A 22654-nucleotide genomic window follows, 5' to 3' on the forward strand; every position below is an offset into this window, starting at 1 on the left:
CCGGAAGTGTAGACGATTTTAGTTTTGATGGGCCAGCATGGTTGGTGCAGGCTTGGAGGGCCGAAGGGCCTGTTCTTGTGCTGTACTTTTCTTTGTTCTTTGTTCTATTGTAGTTCCAAGTCAGGATGGTGCGTTAGTTGGAGGGGAGTTACAGGTGATGGTGTTCTCCATGTGTCTCCTGCCCTTCTAGACGGTAGAGGTGGCGGGTTTGGAAGGTGCTGTCGAAGGAGCCACGGCAAGTGGCTGTGGTGCGTCTTTGGACAGTGCACACGGCTGTGCGTCGGTGGTGGAGGGTTTGAATGTTTGTGGATAGGGCGCCGATCAAGCGGGGCTGCTTTGTCCTGGATGGTGTCGAGCTTCTCGAGTGTTGTTGGGAGCCGCGCTCATCCAGGCGAGTGGAGAGTATTCCCTCACACTCCTAACTTGTGCCTTGTAGATGGTGGACAGGCTTTGGGGGGGGGACAGGGGGTGAGTTACTCTCCGCAGGATTCCCAGCCTCTGACCTGCCCTGGTAGCCACAGGCCGGGTCCAGTTTGATTGCTGGTCAATGGTAGCCCCCAGGATGTTGATAGCGGGGATTCAGTGATGGCAATGCCACTGAATGTCCGCAGTCCCGATTATCGCCCAGGTCTTGCTGCGCATGCACACAAATTACTTCAGTATCTGAGGAGTGGAAATGGCTCTGAACATTGTGCAGTCATCAACTAACCTCCCCACATCTAACTTTATGATGGAGGAAGGTCATTGAATGACCCATCTGAAAATGGTTGGTCCTTCTCTTGATCATTACCCTCCAACTTCACTGCCTCACTGACACCAATGTTTATGTTATTCTTGTTGTCTCCCTTCAGTATAGAGCCTTAGCTTGGCCACATTTGGAGTGTAGTGTTCAATTCTGGTTGCCACACTACCAGAAGGATGTGGAGGCTTTAGAGAGGGTGCAGAAGAGATTTACCAGGATGTTGCCTGGTATGGAGGGCATTAGCTGTGAGGAGAGGTTGAATAAACTCGGTTTGTTCTCACTGGAATGACAGGAGGTTGAGGGGTGACCTGATAGAGGTCGACAAAATTATGAGGGGCATAGACAGAGTGGATAGTCAGAGTCTTTTTCCCAGGGTCGAGGGGTCAATTACTAGGGGGCATAGATTTAAGGTGCGAGGGGCAAGGTTTAGAGGAGACGTACGAGGCAAGTTTTTTTACACAGAGGGTAGTGGGTGCCTGGAACTCGCTGCCGGAGGAGAAGGTGGAAGCAGGGACGATAGTGACATTTAAGGGGCATCTTGACAAATACATGAATAGGATGGGAATAGAGGGATACGGACTCAGGAAGTGTAGAAGATTCTAGTTTGGATGGGCAGCATGGTCGGCACAGGCTTGGAGGGCCGAAGGGCCTGTTCCTGTGCAGTACTTTTCTTTGTTCTTTGTTCTATAAGTACTTGTTTCATCAAATCCATAGAATCCCTACAGTGCATAAGGAGGCCATTCAGCCCATCGAGTCTGCACCGACTCTCTGAAAGAGCTCCCTACCTCGGCCCACTCCCCCCGCCCTATCCACGTAACCCCACATAACCTGCACATATTTGGACACTAAGGGGAAATCGTTCAGCATGGCCAATCCAACTAATACCTTCTGTCCTCCTTTCCCTCCCAACTGTCTCAATCCTTGTCTGTTGTGTGATGAATGTTGAAATAGTTGCAAATTACATTTTATATTTGTGACAGTAACAGTTATTAAAAGCCTGGGTTAACGTATATATTTGTTGCAGCAATATTATTAAGAACCTTGGTTAAAGTATCCAGACTGTGTGCCTGTTAAATCTGTAATTAAGAGGTCATAAAAGGCGAGGTCAAGATCTATTCCAACCACTTCACCGGTTACAGATAAAGGGCTAATGGGATATTGTTATGGTTGCTGGAGATTCCCCGGAGAGTAGATAATTTATATGGGGCTGTATTTAGTCCTAGCTGAGCAGGTCATGTGACGTCTTAATGGGATACAGATGATGGAATTAATGGGAGGAGCCAGGTCTGTCTGTAGTTTCGCAGTTTGCCATCAGATTTGAGCCTGTCAAAACCGAAGGATTTGAACAGCAGTTTTGCCAAATGCTACTAGGTTGAGCAGAAGTGCACTAAATCTGCTCTTGAAAGGAACTCTGTCCAAAGGTCGACACAACTAAGCAAGTAATCTGTTTGTGAACTTTATTTATAAGTGGCATTTGAACTGTATTGGGTTGCTTAATTGGAGTTAGTGTCAGGTACAGATAGTAAATTTAAGATTTTCCTTGTGTTTAAGAACTGCTTAACTGATAACGTGAAGCTATTTTCTCTGGTGTTACTGCGGTTAATTCTGTGTTTAAATTAAAGTTTACCTTGACTAAAAGCTGCCTATTGGTTAGAGTCATCACTCCTGGGGTAAAGTATCCATTCCTTACAAATTAAAAAAAGAATTGTTTGGGATTCTCGCCCAGTTGCACTTCCCCTCGCTCCTCCCTGCTCTCTCTTCCTCTCTACCCTGTTCGGTTTGCGGTATCTTACCTCACTGACGCTCGCTGTACCCTTTCTCGTCCTCCAGTGCAACATCTCAGTATCAGTAACTCTCTGAAGCTGAACCTGAGGAAGGTGATGCGGGATCGGAGTTCCCTGTCCCTGGGTCAAGTCCTTGGTGAAGGTAAGCGAAAGGGGGGATAGAGCCGCGAATTTGTACTTGTGCCCCTCAAACCGCCTCAGACTGTTTTGCGGCTAGCGACGCACCCCTTAAGCGCAGCCAGTGGAGGTAACATTGGAAACCTGGCGGCTAACGTATGCACAGCAAGCTCCCACAAACAACAATGGGATAAAAATCGGAGGAACTGCTTTAGTGACGTTGGATGCGGATTAACTGTTGACCAGGAGGCCCCCTAACTTTTGTTACAAGTAGCGACTGAGAAAGGCAGATGGGGACTTTGTTTCTGAAAGATAGGGGCGGAACAGCAGCATGGTGGTCAGCACCTCTACCTCACAGCGGCAGTGAATCATAGAATCATAGAACTTACAGTGCAGAAGGAGGCCATTCGGCCCATCGAGTCTGCACCGGCCCTTACAAAGAGCACCCCACTTAAGGCCGCACCGCCACCCTAACCCCGTAACCCAATAACCCCACCCAACCTTTTTGGACACTGAGGGCAATTTAGCACGGCCAATCCGCCTAACCTGCACGTCTTTGGACTGTGGGAGGAAACCGGAGCACCCGGAGGAAACCCACGCAGACACGGGGGGAGAACGTGCAGACTCCGCACAGATAGTGACCCAAGCCGGGAATCAAATCTGGGACCCTGGATCTTTGAAGCAACTGTGCTAACCACTGTGCTACCCGAGTTCAATTCCGGCCTCGGGTGTCCGTCTGTGCGGAGACTGCATGTTCTCCCCGTGTCTGCGTGGGTTTCCTCCGGGTGCTCCGGTTTCCTCCCACAAGTCCCGAAAGACGTGCTTGTTGGGTGAATCGGACATTCTGAATTCTCCCTCTGTGTACCCGAACAGGCGCCGGAATGTGGCGACGAGGGGATTTTCACAGTGACTTAATTGCAGCGTTAACGTAAGTCTACATAGGGGCTGGTGTAGCTCACTGGGCTAAATCGCTGGCTTTGAAAGCAGACCAAGCAGGCCAGCAGCACGGTTCAATTCCCGTACCAGCCTCCCCGGACAGGCGCTGGAATGTGGCGACTAGGGGCTTTTCACAGTAACTTCTTTGAAGCCTACTCGTGACAATAAGCGATTTTCATTTTTCATTTCATGTGACACTCATGAAAGATTATTGCTATTAAATGATCAGGTGCCGGAGCTCTGGTTTATATCCCCCCCCCTCCCCCCCCACCACCTTAACCACTCCCTGTCTTCGGAATACTGTCAAAGACCTGCTAGCACTAACGCACACAGTCTTATCTGAGATGGCTTGACTTGGTATGGCAATAGGTCATCCATCAGTGCGTGGTTCAGTACTTTGCCAGGTGGTGGCGCTATCAGCAGCGACCAACAAACCTACTCAATTGAATGGAGCGGGCGGGGTGTCTAATGGTTGCCGGAACGGTATAGGTGGGCTGACATCTCTGTGTCTTATCCCTGATCATTAGGAGAGTTTGGCTCGGTTTACCGGGGAACACTAGCCCAAACGGACGCCGTTGTCCAGAATGTTGCTGTTAAGACGATGAAACGTAAGTTGAAACTCCGCGGAGTCAGATCGTGATGTTTTCCTGAGAAATGATGCACTGGGGTTATGATAAAACACATGCTTGGTACCTTAGACCTTTGGATATTTGGTCTGTAGGGATTCTAGACGTGGAGGTGAATCGGAAGGGATTTGATCCGTTGCGATATGTATTAGAAAGTGAATTTGGATTCCACACATCGGCACGGAATGGGAGAGAGCTGGTCCGTTTCTGTTCTTTATAATTGGAATAAACGGGAAAGGGTTTGGGTCCATTGGGATTGTGGACAATGGGAGTGAACGGGAAGGGGTTTGGGGTCCATTGGGATTGTGGACAGTGGGAGTGAATGAGAAGGGGTTTGGGTCCATTGGGATTGTGGACTGGGGGAGTGAACGGGAAGGGGTTTGGGTCCATTGGGATTGTGTAGAGTGGGATGAACGGGAAGGGGTTTGAGTCCATTGGGATTGTGGACAGTGGGAGTGATTGGGAAGGGGTTTGGGTCCATTGGGATTGTGGACAGTGGGAGTGAACGGGAAGGGGTTTGGGTCCATTAGGATTATGCACAGTGGGAGTGAATGGGAAGCAGTTTGGGTCTATTGGGATTGTGGACAGTGGGAGTGAACGAGAAGGGGTTTGGGTCCATTGGGATTGTGGACAGTGGGAGTGAACGGGAAGGGATTTGGGTCCATTGGGATTGTGTAGAGTGGGAGTGAACGGCAAGGGGTTTGGGTCCATTGGGATTGTGGACAGCGGGAGTGAACGGGAAGGGGTTTGGGTCCATTGGGATTGTGTAGAGTGGGTGAACGGGAAGGGGTTTGAGTCCATTGGGATTGTGGACAGTGGGAGTGATTGGGAAAGGGGTTTGGTCATTGGGATTGTGGACAGTGGGAGTGACGGGAAGGGGTTTGGTCCATTAGGATTATGCACAGTGGGAGTGAAGTGGGAAGGCAGTTGGGTCCATTGGGATTGTGGACAGTGGGAGTGAACGAGAAGGGGTTTGGGTCCATTGGGATTGTGGACAGTGGGAGTGAACGGGAAGGGATTTGGGTCCATTGGGATTGTGTAGAGTGGGAGTGAACGGCAAGGGGTTTGGGTTCATTGGGTTTGTGTACAGTGGGAGTGAACGGGAAGGGGTTTGGGTCCATTGGGATTGTGGACAGTGGGAATGAATGGGAAGGCGTTTGGGTCCATTGAGATTGTGCACAGTGGGAGTGAACGGGAAGGGGTTTGGGTCCATTGGGATTGTGGACAGTGGGAGTGAACGGGAAGGGGTTGGGTCCATTGGGATTGTGGACAGTGGGAGTGAACGGGAAAGGGGTTTGGGTCCATTGGGATTGTGCACTGGAAGTGAATGAGAAGGGGTTTGGGTCCATTGGGATTGTGCACAGTGGAAGTGAACGGGAAGGGGTTTGGGTCCATTGGGATTGTGGACAGTGGGAGTGAATGGGAAGGGGTTTGAGTCCATTGGGATTGTGGACAGTGGAGTGAACGGGAAGGGGTTTGGGTCCATTGGGATTGTGGACAGTGGAGTGAACGGCAAGGGGTTTGGGTCCATTGGGATTGTGGACAGTGGGAGTGAATGGGAAGGGGTTTGGGTCCATTGGGATTGTGGATAGTGAGAGTGAACGGGAAAGGGTTTGGGTCCATTGGGATTGTGGACAGTGGGAGTGAACGGGAAGGGGTTTGGGTCCATTGGGATTGTGGACAGTGGGAGTGAATGGGAAGCGGTTTGGGTCCATTGGGATTGTGGACAGTGGGAGTGAATGGGAAGGGGTTTGGGTCCATCGGGATTGTGAACAGTGGGAGTGAATGGGAAGCGGTTTGGGTCCATTGGGATTGTGGACAGTGGGAATGAATGAAAGGGGTTTATTTCCATTGGGATTGTGGACAGTGGGAGTGAACGAGAAGGGGTTTGGGTCCATTGGGATTGTGGACAGTGGGAGTGAACGAGAAGGGGTTTGGGTCCATTGGGATTGTGGACAGTGGGAGTGAATGGGAAGGGGTTTGGGTCCATTGGGATTGTGCACCTAGGTGGGATGCCCTTTCAGACGGTCAATGGGCCGAATGGCCTCTTCCTGCACCGCAGGAATTCTGTGTCCATTCGACATGCCATTACGCGGACGTCAAATCTTCTCTTTGCCTTCTAGAGGGACTGGATTCAAAACCCGAGCTGGAGTCGTTCCTGAGGGAAGCGGAATTGATGCAAGGTTTCGACCACCCAAACGTCCTCAGGCTGATAGGTATGGGGGTTACCCGATTGCGGCAGCTTTCACTGGGAAAGTGAGGTCATCCTGCCTTCCTCCTCGCAAAATTCTTCTGCCTTGTTTGCCTTGCTGACCAGGTAGAGGAGCTGGAACAATCGGCGATAGTTGGCCTGGTCACCACCACTGAGGCTAATTGTGTTTAAAGTTCCAGATTAATTTGTTTAATTTAAATTCCGCCGCTTGTCACAGTGAGAATCGTGCTCGTAGCCGTCAGTCTGGGCCTCTGGATTACTGTGTCGTAGAATCCCTACAGTGCAGAAGGAGGCCATTTGGCCCATCCAGTCTGCACTGACCCTCTGAAAGAGCTCCCTATTTGGGCCCACTCCCCCAGCCCTATCCCTGTAACCCCACCTAACTGGGGTTCAAGACCCCAGCTCCCCCCCCCCCCCCCCCCCCCCCCCCCCCCCCCCCCATCGCAGGGGCAAACATCCACATCTACCATGTGGTCCCCTTTGAGAATTTTGAAAGTTTCAATGAAGTCACCTCTCGATCTACTGATCTCTGGAGAATACAAGGCCCTGTCTCCTCAATCTCCCTTCACAGGACTGTCCTGCCATCCCGGGGATTAGGCTGCATTCCCTCTATGGAAAGTCCATAGTAGATGGAGGCCAGTTGGCCCATCTTCCGATACATGAAAGAGCTACCATCTCGAAGGACAAGGGCAGCAGATACCTGGGGGCACCTGGTATGACCTGGAGGTTCCCCTCCGAGCGGCCTACCACCCTGACTTGGAAATATATTGGCCGTTCCTTCACTGTCGCTGGGGGCAACATCCTGGAACTCACTCCCTAACAGCACAGTGGGTGTGCCTACATCCGATGGACTGCAGCCGGTTCAAGAAGGCAGCTCACCACCACCTTCTCAAGGGGCAATTAGGGACGGACAATAAATGATGGGCCCGGCCCAGCGAAGTCCACAACCCATAACAAAATGAATTTAAAAAAAATTATTCCAACTTCCCTGATCCATCCTCACAGCCATGAAACATTTCCCCGTTAGATCTATCCAGTTCGCCTTTGAAAACGGCCTCTTCCTGCGCTGTAAGAATTATGTTATTGTCTGACATTCACCATTCTAATAAGTTTCCTCCACACCCTTTCCAAGGCCCGAACATTCTTCCTGACTGCCCAGAATTTAGAGAATCAGAGAACTTACAGTGCAGAAGGAGGCCATTCGGCCCATCGAGTCTGCACCGGCTCTTGGAAAGAGCCCCCTACATAAGCCTACGCCTCCACCCTATCCCCGTAACCCAGTAACCCCACCTCTCCTTTTTTGGACACTGAGGGCAATTTAGCACGGTCAATCCACCTAACCTGTGTGGTGATGTGCATCTCTGTAAATACACAAGGGGTCAATGCAAATACATTAAGACTAAGTAAACACTAGAGGGAGCACCAGAGACATCAGGATGTCATGTTAAGCACACTGAGCAACTCAGTCTAACTAACCAGTCTGCTCTAAGCCATGTGGTGGGTGTGATGCTTCTGATTTGCCCCTGTCCTTCTCTCTAAGTGTCGCCTGTGGAAAGAGACAGAGCATGTGTGCCCTGTCCTTATATATGGGTTGTGAAGTGCCCCCTTGTGGTAGTGTCACCTCTGGGTGTCTTGACTGCCCATTGGTCGTGTCCTATTCTATGTGCTCATTAGCTGTATGTCTGCATGTCATGATGTCTCTGGTGCTCCCTCTAGTGTTTATTTAGTCTTAGTGCATGTACATTAACCCCTTGTGTATTTACAGTGATGCATGTCACCACAACCTGCACATCTTTGGACTGTGGGAGGAAACCGGAGCACCCGGAGGAAACCCACGCAGACACGGTGGGGGAGAACGTGCAGACTCCGCACAGACAGTGACCCAAGTCCGGGAATCGAACCTGGGTCCCTGGAGCTGTGAAGCAACTGTGCGAACCACTGTGCTACCGTGCTGCCTTTTCTCCCTTTAATTATGTAACATTCTTTAGTAATTTCGGAGCAAATCTTGCAAGACACGGTAGTCAGGTGCATACTATTTCAGGTGATCGGGGGTGTTTTAAATATAATGCAGATAGTATTGTTCCGTTACTCCTACCTCAGATCAATTCAACTGCTTTACAGTTAAGGAAACTTACAATGCGGTTACTTTGATAAGAAATTCTGAGCTGCCATCATCAATCACACTTCATGTCATGTATGTCATTCATGCATATCATCCAAACATCTACGCCTTAAATAAATACATGAAAAAACAAAGGCAACAATTTCTGGTTTCCGGACAAAGTTTTTCCCAGTTACATCAAGCGAGATTCCTATCTGATTTGAGGGTCCACGTAAAAACAGTTAGCATATAAATAACCAGGAGCACATTAGGTTCACATTCACTATTGAGAACATTTATAATTCTGAATTCACCAACTGATCCAGAGATAGTCTTTGGATGGCAGAGAGGTCAACAGGACGGCTCTTTGTTTAACGTCCGCTGCAGCTCACTGGACAACCCAGACACACCCAAACTTTTTCTCAGAGTGAGACTAAAAAGCAGAACCAGAGTTCAGCTCCACCCACACTCTGACATCACTGCAGTAACATGAGCAGCTAACCATTTCTTAAAGCGACATTCTCATGACTTCACACCATATAAATAACAGCATGAAGGCACAGCGATTACCATGATACAGGATGTCTGTCACACATTCCAACATACTGGTAGTAAAATGATTGTGCATTAGACACTATAAATACTTCTGTATTTATTACTCGGATTTAACTTAATTGGACACGATATTCCCGGTGGTGCTTGTTATATTTTAAGTAATGACTTATCTAAAATATATTTACTGTGTGCAGTTCTGGTCGCCTCATTTGAGGAAGGATGTGGAAGTTTTGGAATAGGTGCAAAGGAGATTTACCAGGATGTTGCCTGGAATGGAGAGTAGGTCTTACGAGGAAAGGTTGAGGGTGCTAGGCCTTTTCTCATTCGAACGGAGAAGGATGAGGGGAGACTTGATGGAGGTTTATAAAATGATCAGGGGGATAGATAGAGTAGACAGTCAGAGACCTTTTCCCCGGGTAGATCAAACCAGTACAAGGGGACATAAATTTAAGGTGATTGGTGGAAGATATAGGGGGGATGTCAGAGGTAGGTTCTTTACCCAGAGAGTAGTGGGGGCATGGAATGCACTGCCTGTGGAAGTAGTTGAGTCGGAAACATTAGGGACCTTCAAGCGGCTATTGGATAGGTACATGGATTAGGGTAGAATGATAGGGTGTAGATTAATTTGTTCTTAATCTAGGACAAAAGTTCGGCACAACATCGTGGGCCGAAGGGCCTGTTCTGTGCTGTATTTTTCTATGTTCTATGTTATATATATTACTCTTGAATCCACCAGGATGATAAAATGACCAATAGTCTTCTTGTTGAAAGATGAACTATTTAATGGGTAACAAAATAATAAACTGTGAGCCCTTTTACTCAATACTAAACTAACAATAAAGAATTAAAGTATAATACAGATAACTATATAACTATACACTTTTATAACAAACTAGTTCTACCTTCTCTCACGCTACCTATTCTATGTCTTGCTTGTTCACTGTTCTAAATCACATCATCAAGTTCTTATAGTATCTGACTGTGAGCCATCTAGTGTTTAAATGACTGTACTACATTTACAGACATTGATCGTGTATACTGATATCTGAATATCACTACAGTGCTGGTCCGGTCATTTCTGAAGGTTCACCGTAACGCGGACGCTTCTTTTTCGAAAGCCAGGGATTTTCCAGCCCTGTTGGGAATGTTCAATGGTCACTGGCTGATTTCGGTTATTTCTGCTGTTATTTCCGTAGGGGTATCGTTCGAGTTGTGCCCCCAAGACCAGCTGCCCATGCCAATGGTCATCCTGCCCTTCATGCCACACGGAGATCTGCGTAGCTTCCTCCTCAATGCAAGGCACAGAGAAAACGCCGTGGTAACCGGGTCTAAATCATGTCAATCCATTGGGCCCAGTTGTCAGCATTTTACTGTATCTATTGCCAGCAGCCCACGGCTCCATTTCCCCCCCCTGTATCCTTCCTATGGTTCGAGAAACTTCAGTTCTGAGGATAGATTGGAGAGGGTTGGGAGTGCTCTCCCTGGAGAGGAAATGTCCAAGGGATGATTTGATGGTGACGATCAAAATAATGAGAGGAGGGCCGGACAGAGTAGATCTGAAGAGATTCCCCCCCCCCCCCCCCCCCCCCCCCCACGTACAAGGATCAAGGCCACAGATTTAAAGTGATTTGTGAAGGAAGCAAACAGGTTTCGAGAAACCACAGCGAGCGGTTCGGGTCTGGACTGGCACTGACTGCAGGCGTGGTGGAGGCAGGGTAAACCGGGGCGTTTCAAGGGGGCGTCGGATGATCGCTTGAATGGAAGCAATGGACTGGGGTGACGGGGAAAAGGCAAGGGAAACGGCACTGAACCATAATGCTCGTTTGGAGAGCTGGCGCTGGCCCGATGGGCCGAACGGCCTCCTTCCGCAACGAATCCGAGATTATGTGAATTTCTTCACTCAGGAGGTGTGAATCTTTGGAGTTCTCTGCCCCTAGAATGGCTGTGGAGAATCAGTCATTGAGTATGTCTAAGACTGAGATCAATAGATTTGTAAATATTGAAGATATTAAGGGACATGGAGATAGAATGGTGAGGTAGAAGGTCAGCTATAATTTAGTTAAACGGCAGAACAGGTTTGAGAGGTTAAATGGTCCACTCCCTGTTTCCTATTGTAAAGTATAATAATAATAATAATCTTTAGTGTCACAAGTAGGCCTACATTAACGCTGCAATGAAGTGACTGTGAAAATCCCCGAGTCGCCACATTCCGGCGCCTGTTCGGGTACACAGAGGGAGAATTCAGAATGTCCAATTCACCCAACAAGCACGTCTTTCGGGACTTGTGGGAGGAAACCGGAGCACCCGGAGGAAACCCACGCAGACATGGGGAGAACGTGCAGACTCCGCACTGACAGTGAGCCAAGCCCGGGAATCGAACCCGGGACTCTGGCGCTGTGAAGCCACAGTGCTGACCACTGTGCTACCATGCTGCCCTAATCTTTGGACTGTGGGAGGAAGCCGGAGCACTCGGAGGAAACCCCCGCAGACACGGGGAGAACGTGCAGACTCCGCACAGACAGCGACCCAAGCCCGGGAATCGAACCCGGGACCCTGGCGCTGTGAAGCCACAGTGCTACCCAACTGTGCTACCGTGCCGCCCACAATCTCCGGATTGAGCTTTACAAAGAGCTTGGCAACCAATTACTTTGAAGCGTAGTCACTGTTATTTTACGGGAAACACAGAACCCAATTTACACGCAGGGAGGTCCCGCAAGCAGCGACGTGATTGGCTGAGGGGTGAATATTGATCAGGACGCCAGGCAGATAGGGGCTGAGCTCTTCCAACGGAGCCAAGCGACTTTGAATGTTGGCCTGAGGAGGCAGATCAGACCTCGGTTTAGCATTTCGACTGAGAGAGACGGTACCCCCGCCAGTGCGGCGCTCCCCCAGCGCTGTACTGGGACTGTCGGCCTGGATCACGCGATCGGGTTTACGGAGTTGAACCCTGAACCCCGAATTTTCTGTCTCAAGTGTGAGAGGGTGGGAACCCGCTGTCCTTGACCTGACGCCAAATAATGCAGGGAGATGGTGAGCCATCGGAACCAGTTCACTGTGCTGGATATTCACACCGTATCTCTCTCTCCTTCCCCAGCTGCCTCTGCAGCTCCTCCTGAAGTTCATGATTGACATCGCTTCTGGAATGGAGTATCTGAGTAACCAAGGCTTCCTGCACCGAGATCTGGCAGCTCGGAACTGCATGTGAGTCGTGTTCAAGTAGTCGGTAACTTGGTTTAGCGTTCACGATCGGTTGTTAGCCGCTTCGGTGAGCCAGTGAGCTATTGCATTGCTCAGGGTGGAGTTAGATACAGGGGTTCGATACAGAGTAAAGCTCCCTCTACACTCTCCCCCATCAAACACTCCCAGGACAGGTACAGCACGGGGTTAGATACAGAGTAAAGCTCCCTCTACACTGTCCCCATCAAACAATCCCAGGACAGGTACAGCACGGGGTCAGATACAGAGTAAAGCTCCCTCTACACTATCCCCATCAAACAATCCCAGGACAGGTACAGCACGGGGTTAGATACCGAGTAAAGCTCCCTCTACACTGTCCCCATCAAACACTCCCAGGACAGGTACAGCACGGGGTTAGATACAGAGTAAAGCTCCCTGTACACTGTCCCCATCAAACACTCCCAGGACAGGTACAGCACCGGGTTAGGTGCAGAATAAAGTTCCTCCAAATCTGCTCAAACTGCAGCCTCGGATTCTAACTCGCTCCATTAACCGACTCCTCCCCCTAATGTCCATTCCTCCTCTGCAGGTTGTGTGACAGTATGAGGGTGTGCGTCGCTGACTTTGGTCTGTCCAGAAAGATCTACAGCAGTAATTATTATCGGCAGAGAGCCGTCTCCAAGATGCCTGTGAAATGGATGGCGATTGAGAGCATGGCGGAGTTGATCTACACGACTAAAAGTGACGTGGTACGCCCTTTTATCATAGACTTTGCAGGTGAACGCAACAGCGAAGGGGGACCAGGAGACACTCGAGGCACCTCCAGCAGGGGCAGGGAACGAGGATTGCTCCTGATCCCCGTTTGCGTCTCTCGCCACGTCGTGGGCAGAGTTCATGCCAACAGTGCCAATTCCTCCGGGCGGAGAAGCCAATAGGGGTGCAGTGTGGAAGGGAAGGAGGGGGAAGAGAGACTGAAGCCATGGATTTACTTTGGGGCGAACGCAGTGAGGGAGGCACAGTGGAGGGAGTCGCAATCAGGCCCCAATCCTCTCTACGCCCCAGAGGTCCAGGTCAGACGCACCCCAAAGAGGTCGCGGGAATAAGAAGCCATGTCTGACTTCTTCCTCGCCCACCCAGCCCTGGGAGCGATTGGCTCACCTCTAGCACCTCACTGCCAGAAAGCACCAAACTCCGCACAAACGGATGAGTGACGTTCCCCCCACCCCATGATGTGTAAAGTTGTACCTATCCAGTACGGGCCATCGCCTCAGCGATTGGGTGCTAATCTCTGAGCTTTTAGTTGATGTCCCGGAGCGGTGTATGTCTGCCACACAGCAGACCTGCAGAAAGTGGTAACGCCCACTCGCACAACATCTTCAACGTAGCGAAACGTCCTACGGTGGAACGTGAATCAAATAAAGATTCACTCTGAGACCGACAGGAATACGTTCAGGCAAATGGTTGGTCATAAAAAAAACCCAAGTCTTAAGAACATAAGAACTAGGAGCAGGAGTCGGCCATCTGGCCCCTCGAGCCTGCTCCGCCGTTCAATGAGATCATGGCTGATCTTTTGTGGACTCAGCTCCACTTTCCGGCCCGAACACCATAACCCTTTATTCTTCAAAAAACTATCTATCTTTATCATGAAAACATTTAATGAAGGAGCCTCAACTGCTTCACTGGGCAAGGAATTCCATAGGTTCACAACCCTTTGGGTGAAGAAGTTCCTCCTAAACTCAATCCTAAATCTACTTCCCCTTATTTTGAGGCTATGCCCCCTCGTTCTGCTTTCACCCGCCAGTGGAAACAACCTGCCCGCATCTATCCTATCTATTCCCTTCATAATTTTAAATGTTTCTATAAGATCCCCCCTCATCCTTCTAAATTCCAACGAGTACAGTCCCAGTCTACCCAACCTCTCCTCGTAATCCAACCCCTTCAGCTCTGAGATTAACCTAGTGAATCTCCTCTGCACACCCTCCAGTGCCAGTACGTCCTTTCTCAGGTAAGGAGACCAAAACTGTGCACAATACTCCAGGTGTGGCCTCACTAACACCTTATACAATTGCAGCATAACCTCCCTAGTCTTAAACTCCCTCCCTTAAGGAGTGTCTCCAAGGAGGGAAGGGAGATGGAGAGGCGGAAAGGTCTTGGGAAGGAATTTTAGAGATTAGTTGACCGAAGAACAGCTGCTAACGGTGGGGAGGCAGGAAGGAAATTGTCATTACTTAAGAGGGCGCAATTGGAGAATTGCAGAGTTCTCTGAGGGCTAAAAGGTCAGGAGAGAATTAGAGGCGTGTAAGGGGGCTGATCATTTTATATTTGATGCATTGATGGACTGGACGCTGATGGGGGATCGGGACCTGGTGTGAGTTGGGTTGTGGAAGAGTGAGACGGGGGGGGGGGGGGGGGGGGGGGGGGGAGATAGAGGTACGGTTGCGTCGAAGTTTACAGGGGGTGGGGAGATGGCAGGGGAGCGTTGCACAAGTTAAGCCTGGAGGTCATCCTAGTGGCACTGAAACGAACTTGCATCTCCTTCATGTTTCCAGTGGTCCTTCGGGGTGACGATGTGGGAGATTATGACTTGGGGGAAATCACCCTACCCCGGCTTGCAAAACCATGAGATTTACGACTTCCTACACGCGGGGAACCGGCTGAAGCAGCCATCCGATTGCCTTGACAGACTGTGAGTTGCCCTTCCTCAACCTATTAGGATTTTCCGCTCCGGCCCGGAAAAGTATCAAAAGACACAATTGTTTGCCACCTTGCGGAGAAGGCTAATGGGGGATTTGATAGAGAATACGAGATTTATAGATACATAGAACATACAGTGCAGAAAGAGGCCATTCGGCCCATCGAGTCTGCACCGACCCGCTTAAGCCCTCACTTCCACCCTATCCCCGTAACCCAATAACCCCTCCTAACCTTTGGACACTAAGGGGCAATTTAGCATGGCCGATCCACCTAACCGGCACGTCTTTGGACTGTGGGAGGAAACCGGAGCACCCGGAGGAAACCCACGCAGACACGGGGAGAACGTGCAGACCCCGCACAGAGAGTGACACAGCAGGGAATCGAACCTGGGACCCTGATGCTGTGAAGCCACAGTGCTACCCACGTGTGCTAACGTGCTGCCCAATTGATAGAGTAACTAAGGAGAATTGGCTTAATGTCTCATTCAAAGGACAGCGGGCAGTACAGTACTGGATCAGCGCGAACCGTGGCCCCAGAAGGAATCCTCAAACCGCTAAAATTCAGAGATTACTGAGCACTGCCGTCTCGCGGCGCCGGGGTCCCAGGTTCAATCCCGGCCCCGGGTCACTGTCCGTGTGGAGTTTGCACATTCTCCCCGTGTCTGCGTGGGTTTCGCCACCACAACACCAAAATGTGCAGGCTAGGTGGATTGGCCACGCTCGATTGGAAAAAAAATGAACTGGGTACTCTAAATTTATTTATTTTTTAAATTCAGGGATTAGAAGGTTACCCAACTGGGTCTAACTGACCCTCAGGGATGTAAGAAAGTACAGGCTATTGGTCAATGCAGCTAGCCTCAAATCGCATGTTGCAGAACATCTCCTACTCGAGAGAACGCGAACCCTACTCGAGAACAATCTAGGCCGCGACCTCACTGCACTAGTATGGGGGGACTGGTGCATTGTGGGAGGTGATGGTTTCAGATAAGACGCCTGAAGTGGGCGTCAAAGGTCTTGTGATAGGGTTTGGAGGGCAATGGTTTGTCGAGCGCCATGCCGTCAGCTAACGGCGCAACTGATCGGCGTTCTGTCTGAAAGCTCTGAGTGGGAAGCTTGCTGTGAGAAAGATATGTCCAGAGGGTCAGTAGTTGACGCAGACTCCAGCTCTTCAAGCCTGTTTGACCATTCAGGTAAATCAAGGCCGATGTGGATCTGAACTCCATTTGCCAACCTTAGTTTCACATCTCTGATACCTTTTTCTTTTATAAATTTATAGCACCCAATTCTTTTTTTTAAAACCTAATTAAGGGGCAATTTAGCGTGGCCAATCCACCTACCCTGCACATCTTTTTGGGTTGTAGGGGTGAGACCCACGCAGACACGGGGGAGAATGTGCAAACTCCACACGGATGGTGACCCAGGGCCGGGATCCATAAGACATAAGAGCAGAATTAGGCTACTCGGCCCATCGAGTCTGCTCCGCCATTCAATCACTTTTAAAATTTTATTTATTTATTTATATATATATTTAAAAAATAAATTTAGAGTACCCAATTTTTTTTCCAATTAAGGGGCAATTTAGTGTGCCAATCCACCTACCCTGCACATCTTTGGGTTGTGGGGGTGAAACCCACGCAGACACGGGGAGAATGTGCAAACTCCGCACGGACAGTGACCCAGAGCTGGGATCGAACCTGGGACCTCGGCGCCGTGAGGCTGCAGGGCTAATCCACTGCGCCACCGTGCTGCCCCCCGCCATTCAATCATGGCTGATATCTTTCTCATCCCCATTCTCCTGCCGTCTCCCCATAACCCTGGATCCCCTTATTAATCAAGAACCTATCTATCTCTGTCTTAAAGACACTCAGTGATTTGGCCTCCACAGCCTTCTGCGGCAAAGAGTTCCACAGATTCACCCCTCTCTGGCTGAAGAAATTCCTCCCCATCTCTGTTTTAAAGGATCTTCCCTTTAGTCTGAGATTGTGTCTTCCGGTTCCAGTTTTTCCTAAAATATCCTCTCCACGTCCACTCTATCCAGGCCTCGCAGTATCCTGTAAGTTTCAATAAGATCCCCCCTCATCCTTCTAAACTCCAACGAGTACAGACCTCAGTAGTGTTTGTCGGAGTCAGTTCCAGATTGACGATGTCCTTTGTGCGCAGGACCCCTTCGTGAAATCGCCCCAATCGGGTAGAAATGTGCGCCAATGGCCGTTAGGTAGACTTCAGGGTTAGCCCTTCTTTGCTGATAGCTGCCTTGTCTTCCCAGGTACCACCTCATGTTCAGCTGCTGGTTCTTGAACCCAGAACAGCGACCGACCTTCGCTGAACTGGGATCGCTGCTCCAGGAATTTCTCTCCACCTTGCCCACCCTCGAGGACCAGTCTGAGGCCTACTACAGCAACACCGGGGCGCATGGGGCTGCCGCCCAGGCCATGGGCAGGGCCGAGGACCGGAGAGGTGGGACGGGAAACTTCTACGTTGTGGATCTGGGCGATGACGTGGACGCTGAAAGCGACCGCGAAAGGACGCAGGTGGGACGTTTGATCGCTGGATGATCAGAGCCCGCCGTCGGACCGTGCAAGGCGGCCGTGAGTCGGGCTTGCCTCTGCGTTCCTCAACAAATCTAACAGAACTTGATTGAACCATGTGAACCTTGAGCGCGTCAATCGGACAAGATCGCCTCATGGTGGCCTCTGGTGCGAATTGCACTCACTGATGTTAATTTAAAGTTGTGCGCCGTCAATCAGTAAGACTGATGGAGAGGCAAAGGTGAGCTCCATATCTGAACGGGCACGCGCTCTCCAGGTCTGTCCAACCCCTCACCTGCAGGCCCAGTCCATCTCAAAATGCATGCCAGTACTTCGCCCAGCAGGACGCAGTGCTTCAAAATGAAATGAAAATGGGAAATCGCTTATTGTCACAGGTAGGCTTCAAATGAAGTTACTGTGAAAAGCCCCTAGTTGCCACATTCCGGCGCCTGTTCGGGGAGGCTGTTACGGGAATTGAACCGTGCTGCTGGCCTGCCTTGGTCTGCTTTCAAAGCCAGCGATTTAGCCCTGTGCTCAACAGGCCCTTCAGCGAGCTTACGCTCCGTAGCTTGCGCCTCTATATTCACGGCAGCTTATCTTTTCTTCCTTTGCAATCCATCCGGTAACTAAGGCAGTACTTAGCTGACAAGTGCATTTGAAGCTCTCCTGCGGAGCGAGTACGTGGGAGGAGATGATGTGGCTGGTCAGAAGCCATGATAGAATAGGGTTTTTTTAATAATAAACAATAATCTTTATTGTCACAAGTAGGCTGACATTAACACCGCAATGAAGTTACTGTGAAAAGCCCCTCGTCGCCACATTCCGGCACCTGTTCGGGTACACGGATGGAGAATTCAGAATGTCCAATTCACCCAACAAGCACGACTTTGGGGACTTGTGGGAGGAAACCGGAGCGCCCGGAGAAAACCCACGCAGACACGGGGGGAGAACGGGCAGACTCCGCACAGACAGTGAGCCAAGCCCGGGAATCGAACCCGGGACCACGGCGCCGTGAAGCAACCAGTTTGAGTCCAACATCCAGACCCGGGGGGGTGACCGACGGTGGGAAGGTTGGCTGAATTGACTGCCCTCCTGAGTATGGGGTGGGGTTGACAATCCTCCAGGGGCTTGACCTGGAGTCTCCAGGAATGAGCGATCTCCAATCACCACTCCCAGCCTGCGACCCTGGGGAAAAATCAGCGGGATATTGGAAATATTTTTATTTGGTGTCGTTTTCTTTGAACATTTCTCTACAATAGATGTAAAAATATCGAAAATCGAGGGGGTAGGTTGGCGTGTGTGTGTGTGTGTGTGTGGGGGGGGGGGGGGGGGGGGGGATTGGGGGCAGGGGGCTGTTTATCTGACAGTCGAGTATCTTCCGATTGGGTCATGAGTCCTTTTGCTTTCCAATCGATGTAGATTCCTTGCTCGGGAAGATAACCTGCTCCCAGGAGTCTTGCCAAGGTGCCACTACATAAATCCGGGGAGGAGAGAGAGAGAGAGAGTGTGTCAGGGAGAGAGAGACAGAGAGTCAGGGAAAGAGTGTCTCAGGGACGGAGAGAGACAGAGACAGAGAGAGAGAGTCAGGGAAAGAGTGAGAGTGTGTCAGGGAGGGAGAGAGAGACAGAGACAGAGCGAGAGAGTCAGGGAAAGAGAGAGAGTGTGACAGGGAGAGAGAGAGAGAGAGAGACAGAGAGAGAGAGAGAGTCAGGGAAAGAGAGAGTGTGTCAGGGAGGGAGAGAGACAGAGAGAGAGGGAGAGAGAGAGAGTCAGGGAAAGAGAGTGTGTCAGGGAGAGCGAGAGAGTCGAGAGAGAGACAGAGAGAGAGTCAGGGAGAGAGAGAGAGTGTGTCAGGGAGGGAGAGAGACAGAGAGAGTCAGGGAGAGAGAGAGAGTGTGTCAGGGAGGGAGAGAGACAGAGAGAGAGAGAGTCAGGTAAAGAGAGAGAGTGTATCAGGGAGGGAGAGAGAGAGAGACGGAGACAGAGAGAGAGTCAGGGAAAGAGAATGTGTCAGGGAGAGAAAGAGACAGGGAGAGAGAGAGAGGGGAACAGAGAGAGAGAGAGTGTGTGTGTCAGGGAGCGAGAGAGAGAGGTTGTCAGGGAGAGAGAGGGTGTGTCAGGGAGGGAGGGGGTCAGAGAGAATCAGGGAGAGAGAGAGAGTGTGTCAGGGATTGAGAGAGAGAGAGAGGGGACAGAGAGAGAGAGAGTGTGTCAGGGAGAGAGAGAGAGAGAGACAGAGAGAGTCAGGGAGAGAGAGAGTGTGTCAGGGAGGGAGCGAGAGAGAGTGTGTCAGGGAGCGAGAAAGAGAGAGAACGGGACAGAGAGGGAGAGAGTCAGGGAGGGAGGGAGAGAGAGGGAACAGAGAGAGAGAGAGAGCGTGTGTCAGGGAGGGAGAGAGAGGGAACAGAGAGAGAGAGTGTCAGGGAGGGAGAGAGGACAGAAAACAAAACACTGTAGATAGAAAATGTGAGGAATGCTGAGCGGCCAGGGAGGAAGGAAAAGTGGTGATGATTTGTGTCGCGGTAATACCCAATGCGTGCCACTAAGTGGTGCTGTTGACATAGGAATACACCTCACCTGACGGTCACAGAAGCATACAGGACAGATGCTACTCCAGCATTGACGTCAGAGGCCGGACGTGGCAAAGGGCCTGGAGAACAGGTGGCGGCACAGTGGGCACACCTTCACCATATGGATTCCAGTGGTTCAGCTTCCAAACCGTGACCTGGAATGATATCGCTGTTCCTTCACTGTCGTTGCCCTCCGGAATCCTAGAACTACCTCCCTCACAGGGAGGGTGTAGAATTCCCACCGTGCAGAAGGAGGCCATTCGGCCCATCGAATCTGCACCGACCCTCTGAAAGAGCCCCCTACCTAGGCCCACAGTCGTAGCAGCGGGCATATACAAATGCAGCCTCTGACACAATGATACACACAGGTTTAAAGCCATGGCTTCTGTAAGCCCCAGCTGAGAGAGTTTGGATAGAATCCAACAAACAGTAACAGACAGAAGCTAATGGATGTTTAACATGAGGGTCATGTTCCTTGCTGAGGAATTAATCCCGAATTAATTGATACTGCAGTAAGTGTCGTCTTTTTTTAAAATTTAGAGTACCCAATTTCTTTTTCCAATTAAGGGGCAATTTAGCGTGGCCAATCCACCTACCCTGCACATCTTTTGGGTTGTGGGGGCGAAACCCACGCTAACACGGGGAGAATGTGCAAACTCCACACGGGCAGTGGCCCAGAGCCGGGATGGAACCTGGGACCTCGGCGCCGTGAGGCAGCAGTGCTAACCCACTGCGCCACCGTGCCGCCCCAGTAAGTGTAGTCTGTCGAGAGGGAATCGTGGTGATTATTATGGACAGGGTAGATTCAGAAAGAATGTTCCCGATGGTGGGGGAGTCCAGAACTAGGGGTCATAGTTTGCAAATAAGGGGTAAACCTTTTAGGACTGAGGTGAGGAGAAATTTCTTCACCCAGAGAATTCGCCACCACAGGAAGTAGTTGATGCCAAAAAGTTGTCATTTCAAGAAGGAATTAGAGAAAGCTCTTGGGGCTCGAGGGATATGGGAGGGAGGTGGGATCAACTACTCGATGATCAGCCATGATCATAAGGAATGGCGGGGTAGGCTCGATGGGCCGAATGGCCTCCTCCTGCTTCTATTTTCCGTGTTTCAATTATTGTCCCGTCCCTTTCGATTTCCTAATCCAGCAAGAACACCTCCGAACCGTCTCGTTTGCAGAGGAGTGTACCTCATAATCTAAACCCTTCATCGCCTTCAGTTGCCCTCTTCCACACCTTTTACCATAGTTCCAATATCCTTTGCTGCCGATCTGGGTGCGTTTGCGCCAACGATTTGCAAGCAGGCAGCAGAACTCAGCATTTTGCCTCAGCGCTGACCTTTCGCGTAATCTCCGAAATCCGATTTACTTTGCTCTGTGTCACTGAGCACGGATGTGACTCTTTCATTCGGAGGCAGCTTCTCGAGGGGAAATAATTAGCTGTGGGTGGGTGGGATGATCCAGCTTTGGGCAGTTTTTCCCGGAAAGTGAATGAGTCAGCTCCTGAGTACTCAGACCAACCAGCGCCTGTCACAGTAAATTAAGGAGAGGTGCTGTTGGAAGAAGCAAACGGTTGCTGAAGATTCCCCGGAGCAGGAGCAGTTATGGACTGTTAGTGTAGATGACGGGAAACAGACATACCGTGGCCTAACGCAGTGTGACAGTTTGAAAATGACCACAGTGGCTCAGGAACACGGTGCTGGCTGACAATGCTGCCTTTGCTTTCATTCATCTCTGGCGCCTTGCTGTGGTCTGGCATTAAAGACCTTTCACCTCGGTTTCTCAATGACGATAATCCCTACAATTCTTCACTTCCCTCCTGAATCCATGATGTGGAGATGCCGGCGTTGGGACTGGGGTGGGCCCAGTAAGAAGTCTTACAACCCCAGGTTAAAGTCCCACAGGTTGGTTTGGAATCACTAGCTTTCGGAGCGCAGCTCCTTCCACAGGTGAATGAAGAGGTAGGTTCCAGAAACACATATATAGACAAAGTCAAAGATGCGAGACGATACTTTGAATGCGAGTCTTTGATCAAGAGGATTTATAGAATTTACAGTGCAGAAGGAGGCCATTCGGCCCATCGAGTCTGTACCGGCTCCTGGAAAGAGCCACCCTACCCAAGGTTAACACCTCCACCCTATCCCCATAACCCAGTAACCCCACCCAACACTAAGGGCAATTTTGGACACTAAGGGCAATTTATCATGTCCAATCCACCTAACCTGCACATCTTTGGACTGTGGGAGGAAACCGGAGCACCCGGAGGAAACCCACGCACACACGGGGAGGATGTTCAGACTCCGCACAGACAGTGACCCAAGCCGGAATCAAACCTGGGACCCTGGAGCTGTTAAACGATTGTGCTATCCACAATGCTACCGTGCTGCCCCAATTTGGCTTTGTGTAACTCGACAAAAGGAGACCCAACTGGGTTTCCGCTTATTGATTCATTCGAGAAGTCCCAACACATGTTTTCCAGCCAACAACACTTCTTGAAGTGTCCATCGGGGAAGGCGGTAGCGTCATGGTGTTGTCACGGGACTAGTAATCCAGAAACCCAGGATAATGATCTGGTGGGCCCGGGTTCGAATCCCACCACGGCAGATGATGGAATTTAA

The 22654-nt window shown here is 50.4% G+C and overlaps 1 protein-coding gene across 3 annotated transcripts in view; it reads left to right on the forward strand.

Annotated features, from left to right (window-relative positions):
* The window catches only part of si:ch73-40a2.1 (tyrosine-protein kinase receptor UFO), a 48981-nt gene extending 30749 nt beyond the window's left edge, over positions 1 to 18232 (forward strand). For all 3 annotated transcript variants that reach the window (XM_038787546.1, XM_038787549.1, XM_038787547.1), the window contains 8 exons: positions 2573 to 2668; positions 4107 to 4187; positions 6329 to 6421; positions 10270 to 10391; positions 12168 to 12274; positions 12840 to 12999; positions 14800 to 14936; positions 17210 to 18232. In XM_038787546.1, coding sequence (XP_038643474.1) covers positions 2573 to 2668; positions 4107 to 4187; positions 6329 to 6421; positions 10270 to 10391; positions 12168 to 12274; positions 12840 to 12999; positions 14800 to 14936; positions 17210 to 17498 — 1085 coding nt within the window. In that variant the 3' untranslated portion in view covers positions 17499 to 18232. The remainder of the gene's footprint in view (positions 1 to 2572; positions 2669 to 4106; positions 4188 to 6328; positions 6422 to 10269; positions 10392 to 12167; positions 12275 to 12839; positions 13000 to 14799; positions 14937 to 17209) is intronic.
* The last annotated feature ends 4422 nt before the right edge of the window (positions 18233 to 22654 follow it).

The sequence above is a fragment of the Scyliorhinus canicula genome, chromosome 31 (assembly GCF_902713615.1).
Source record: "Scyliorhinus canicula chromosome 31, sScyCan1.1, whole genome shotgun sequence".
Taxonomy (NCBI): Eukaryota; Metazoa; Chordata; class Chondrichthyes; order Carcharhiniformes; family Scyliorhinidae; genus Scyliorhinus; species Scyliorhinus canicula.